At 46.5% G+C, this 6,000-nt stretch overlaps 1 protein-coding gene across 1 annotated transcript in view; it reads right to left on the bottom strand.

Annotated features, from left to right (window-relative positions):
• The window catches only part of kiaa0513 (KIAA0513), a gene marked incomplete at its 5' end in the record, with an annotated part of 8,790 nt that extends 6,771 nt beyond the window's left edge, over window positions 1-2,019 (bottom strand). The window contains 3 exons of the mRNA XM_080841898.1: window positions 785-858; window positions 1,281-1,383; window positions 1,646-2,019. Of these exons, the coding sequence (XP_080698024.1) occupies window positions 785-858; window positions 1,281-1,383; window positions 1,646-2,019 (551 nt within the window). The remainder of the gene's footprint in view (window positions 1-784; window positions 859-1,280; window positions 1,384-1,645) is intronic.
• Window positions 2,020-6,000: the final 3,981 nt, after the last annotated feature.

Here is a 6,000-nt window from a genome sequence, read left to right as displayed (position 1 = left end):
TCACACAAACCCCTGTGTTAGCACCAGTGTTCAGTATGCCTGCCTGAGAAGGAGACAGCTGGACCAGCATGGGTCCTTCATAAACTAGTCTCTCTGGACAACATGGGTTTTTCTAAAACTAGTCTCTCTGGACAACATGGGTCCTTCTAAAAGTAGTCTCTCTGGACAACATGGGACTTTGGCTCTTTATGGCAAGAGTACACATAGTGCAAATTACGTTTACATTTTTACGCTTTTATCCAAAGCGACGTACAAGGGAGAGAAACAATCAAGCTACGAGCAATAGAGACCTAGTGTAACAATAAATACTTTTTTACATAAGAAATAAAAAAAGTACACAAAGGTAACTACTGTAAGTGCGAGTTAAGTATTAGTTAGACGAGATAGTATTGAGAGCAGGGAAAGCCAGTTCTAGCTAGGCTCAACATCTCAATTTAAAACCTGCTTTAAAAGGAGTGGTCTTGAGAGGTTTTGGCTTTGAATGCTTTAAATGAACAAAAGAGGCACCCCCCCATTAAGACTACATTTCCCTCGTTGTCATGTCAAAGCATGTCTGGCCAAGCTAAAAAGCAATTTCCAAGAACGTGGTTCCGGAGTGTGGTCAAGCCTCTAATCTGCTTTCAACACAGAGTCTGATGCCGAGGCAACAACACACAACACACACACACACACACACACACACACACACACACACACACACACACACACACACACACACACACACACATGATTGCATAATAGTTCACTGCAAGCTGCCGATATGATATGAAGCAGAATAACTTACTCATACAGCACCACGGCAAAGGACTGCACCAGTCTGTAGAAGGTTTGCTCGCTCACACACTTGGAGTTGGAGCGCTACAAAGACAATATTCCCCAGAATTCAGCAGCAATTTGTCGCAAGAACATCTACAACAAGGTTCTACGAGATAAAATAAAGAGCTTTTCCTCCGTCTATTACTTTAAAGGCTACAAGTAATGTTTTCACAAAACTAGGATAGACCACTAGATTTACTGACAATGTGAGTGTACAGAAATGCCAGTATTCTGAAAAAGTAGTCTTGACAAAATATCCACTAGATTCTAATAGCTCTTATAATGCATTGCTGCTTTTTGCATCTTCAAGATAAGTAAATATCTTCTAAAATGTCTAATACTAAATATCATCCCATCTATGTGTCCCTGGGTCTGAGTTAAAGTATGTTGAGTGCTTATTAAATTGGCATTTGGGCTACAGTAACTGTCAGTGTGTTCACGTGCTCCTCTGGCTCTTCACATACCTGTGCACTGACGTATCGGGCGAACCACTCCCTGCCTTTGCTGCCGGACTCTCCACTGCACAGCTCCCCGAAGCGGGCCTTCTCCTCCAGGTCAAAGTCCTCCCTGGAGAGAGAGAGAGTGTGAGCAAGAGTCAGAAAAAGAAAGAAAACTTGTTTCAGAGTAAACAATACCTTTCTCATAATCACAGTACCTGACTCGTTAATTCAATACTTTATGCAACACTGGCATCTTGGGCAAACAGGCCTTGGCGCCACTTCTACAGTACATGACTGCAATAGGGCATTGCTCACTTAATGGGATTTCCTTTCAGTAAGGATCGGTCATAACAACAACACAGTAACACCTCTCTCTTCATTATTCTCACCTGCCATGGAACACTTTCTCCACATAGGCCTTAACAAACTCCCGCTTCTCTGTGACCTCCTCGTCCTCCGCACTGTGGGTAGATGAGGATGAGGAGCGCCTTGACGTCTGTGACTGGTGGGAGGGTGACATGGTACCGTCGTTCTCGCTGTCGGCCGATTCTGTGGCATCGCTGTCGCCATCGTCATTGGTGGGCACCGCCGTGGGCGCAAGAGGTGCTAGAGGCGAGGGCAGGATCGGAGAGGGCAGCAGGCTCTGCGTAGCGAAGACGTCAGGTTGGAGAAGGAGGGTGCCGCCAGAGATGGGAGGTGGGGTTCCCTTGGTGCTGGAGGGGAGGTCGAAGTCGATGAGGTTGCCCACCGACGCCACCTCCATGCTGGCCTCTGGTGTGAGTTAAATCGGATAGAGTGGAGGAGGGGGAAAAGAGTCTTCCAGTCAGTGGTTCAGCCTCCAGGGGGCGCTGTGTAGAAACCAACCCAGTGCTAAGGGACCAGATACACCCAATGCCTGTAAAAAGATCAAAGACAGAGAAGTCTTTCAATATGTGCCATTGGACAGAAAATTATATATTGGAGAATTTGCAGCTGGTTAGATCCAAAACGTATTAGTGTGCAAATGAAATTTACGTTCCAGGGTTGCCTACAGCTGAACAAGAGAGTCTGTGTGTGTGTTTTTGTGTTTGTGTGTGTGTGTGTGTGTGTGTGTGTGTGTGTGTGTGTGTGTGTGTGTGTGTGTGTGTGAGTGTGTGTATGTGTGTGTGTCTGTGTGTCTGTGTGTCTGTGTGTTTGTGTGTGTGATTGAGGATGGTTGCAAAATCCAAAACAACACGAGGCAATACAGAGGAACTGCTTATTGGCAAATCCCGTGTCTGAACAAGATGCCTAAGGGGAAAACAATGTGGATTTGCACATCTCATTGCACAAGCATGGGTTGCCATGGTTGCAAATGCATAAACAGGCAGCAATGCTAATGACATAATATCCACATCATCTCATTTTCCAATCAGATATTCTGCTCCTCTCATTGTGTCGTCTTGCACTCCATGTTTACTAATCACCATATCTTGGCTTTCCCATCTGCACTGGTACAGCTAGCACTCTGACAGCAAGGGTATCAAACGCGCCAAGAGAGAGGACACTATTCCGATTTGCACCAAGTTGCCTCTCTTATGCATTTATGCTTTGGCGCGCTGAAGAGACCAAGGCAACTTTTTTGTGGACGTCGGAGTTGAAGATGAGATCATACGTGAGCTGAGGCTTGGTAACTGCATTCATGCTTTGGCGAGCTGACGAGACCAAAGCAACTGATCTTTTCACGTCTGGCTTCGACCAGGGCAACTTTTTTGTGGACGTCGGAGTTGAGGTTGAGATCATACGTGAGCTGAAACTTGCGTAACTGCCACTTAGATGGGGAAACCCAACCTACAATGTGTGTGCACAACGAGCCACACTATCTGGATCGACATAGAGAGGATAATGCAGAGATTAGGCAGAACTGATGTTAGACACAAGCAAAACAAATACATCAAATAATAAGGGAGAAGAAATAGATAGAAGATAGAAATGAATGGCTAGTTGGTTTGCTCTGCATTTTGATAAGCACCAGTGCTAAGGTATGCACAGAGCTCATAGGGAGGCAATAGTCATCAGCCACAAGTCAGGAGCATGCACATACACACATATATCTGAGAGGGACTGACAAAAGCAGAAGATGAGGTATAGATATAATGAATACAGACAGGCAGAAGGCCAGGCATGCATAGAGACAGGAAGAGGAAGGAGATGGTATCTCATGCAGGTCAGAGAGGTCAGAGCCCTGCTGGCCAACCCTTCTGTGCCAAACGCCTGCGACTCAAAGACTGGTGCTAAAGGGTTGAGGGCACCATTGCGTAACACAGTGTTGGGAGGTACTGCGTGACTTGGCAGTGACACATATGCAAACAACCCACACAAACACACACGCACACCAACATACACAGACACACACATTAACACAGCGTGTGGTTACAGCTTTTCTAAGAGGAAGACAATTAAAAAAAGTCAACTTCCTCTTAAATATCGAAGTGTAGTTAATGGGTATCGTAGGATATGTAGGACATAGACCAGAATGCGTCAGCGAACCATAAAAAGAACCCTCACATTCACTTTAGAGGTGTGATCACAGCCTTGTCTCGGTGTCGCTGTCCTGCCGAGAAAGCCTGTTTGCTGCAGTGCAGTAGAAAAAGCCCTTTTTGCCGAAATGAAGGACCATGCAGCACTACAGTCTATGGAGCTCAGTAAATATATGAACCCTCAAATGTTTTCAGTACCCAAAGTGCTTTACAGACACGGCGGGGTGGAGACTGACCCCGCAGAACTGTCTGTTTGTGTCAGTGGAACCCCCTCTGTTATCGCCAAGGAGACCAGCTTACCAGATCAGCTTGTCCCTCCCTTCCCCCTCTGCTAATACCCTCCCCCCAACCCCCCTCTCAGATCTGAGGGGGACACCTTCAGTCACGCTCAGTAAAGTCCCCACTTGAACCTGCTGCAGTGGAGTGCAGAGGCAGCAGAATTTCTGCCCCTCTGAGCAGGTCTGGTGTGTGTGTGTGTGTGTGTGTGTGTGTGTGTGTGTGTGTGTGTGTGTGTGTGTGTGTGTGTGTGTGTGTGTGAGTGTGTGGCGGTGGGGGTGGATGCCATTATAGTGACAAACTATCAGACAGAATGAGTGATGGGGTGCAGCTAGAGTGGGGGTTGGGCCCACGAGTCGTGACTTCAGCTGTATAGTACAAGAATAAGGGTGGGTGGACAGGGACGATAGAAAGAGGAAAAAAGAAATGGAGAGAGATAGAGAAAGAGAGGAAAAGGAGTAAAAAACAAATGAGAATGTAAGAGCATGAGGGAAGAATAAGGAAGAAAAACAAGGAGAGAGATAAATAGAGAGGGGGGGGGGGCTATGAGTCACAGGCGGTCATCCACGAATTCTGAAAAAGCATCAGATCTAGGCCTCCATTATACGTTGAAAACCACATGCCTATTCGACATGTGAAAAAGTGACAGAGAGGATATTAAAGAGAGACAGAAAGTGATGGAGGAAGTTCAAAAGAGACAGAGAGGTACGGGTTGCTGCAACATTCACTAAACAAACCCGTTCTTAGAGATACCTACATTTAAATCTCAGCCCAGCCGAAGCTCTTCACAAAGTTCAATGTAAGGTGAGCTTTCTAGGCTGTGGTGGCAAATGGTGGCACTATATCACGCTCGAAACGGGTAAAGCCACAGAGTTTTATAGGGACCTCTCCAGAGACTTGGGTTTCTAAACCTGCCACATCATTTCAAGATTCCTTACCCTTACTTTTCCCTGTTCATTTCCTGTCACTTGCTTCTGTCCAATCCAGACAGACTGGCCTTAAAGACCCAAAGTGACCTGAGGGAATCAGTGAGGAGGGAACAAATGTGGGGCCACAGTATCTTTGAGTGGCATTAGGTGTGAAGGGAAAGGGTCTCTCTCCTGTACACCACTCGAGAGAGTCAGTTCGTCAAGTACAGAGATGTTCTCTTAACCGTGATGCATGACAGCCATTATGTAACCCATCTCCTCTATCTATCTCTCTTTCGGCCTCTTGGGAAATATTACTCACTTAACTATACACTGAGCAAAAGACGTGTTAGAAAAAGGCTGCTAAAAGGCTGCCAGTGAAAGTGCAGTTAGGTCAACCTGTAAGGTACGCATATACACACACAGTATACACACACGCACACACACACACACACACATGAAATTTGTGTTGCAAACACTCATGCAAACACGTGAACGTGAAATGGTGTCAGTCAAGGCAAGGTCACACGCCATGGTCTGAGGAAGGATGTTGATACTGCTCTAGCTGAAAGTGCCTCCACCCTTATCTCCTGGCTCTTGGCCCGGAAGTGTGTGTGTGCGTGTGTGTGTATGTGTGTGTGTGTGAGTGTGTGTGTGTGTGTTTGTGTATGTGTGTGTGACTAAGCCATGTGTACGGGAGGGCTGAGATCCAGCCAGTACCCCCGCCATCGGCCCTATCTTTCCCCCAGACCCCCACCACGTGTGAGGGGGAGGAGGTAGGAGGTGAGAGTCAGGCTGTACCATATTTGGATGTGTGAGATGGTGCCGGCCTACTCCTCTACTGGGCTGGGTCATTGATGTTGCACAACCCATAGATGATCGCTTCCGAGACACCCAACCAACACTGGCACACACAGTGGAAATTTTTCAAAAGTTAAAGGATAAAAACAGCTTTATTCCTCGTTCCTTTATATTCTTTTGTGTCCGTATCAGCACTTAAATGTTTAGCTTGTCATTCAGCCAGTCCTCTTCGTCACAAAAACAGAGACAGAAAGAGCCAGA

This window comes from Sprattus sprattus (genome assembly GCF_963457725.1).
Source record: "Sprattus sprattus genome assembly, chromosome: 7".
NCBI classification, from domain to species: domain Eukaryota; kingdom Metazoa; phylum Chordata; class Actinopteri; order Clupeiformes; family Clupeidae; genus Sprattus; species Sprattus sprattus.
Note: the sequence above shows the minus strand (reverse complement) of the source record. Positions and strands in the feature narration are given on the sequence as shown.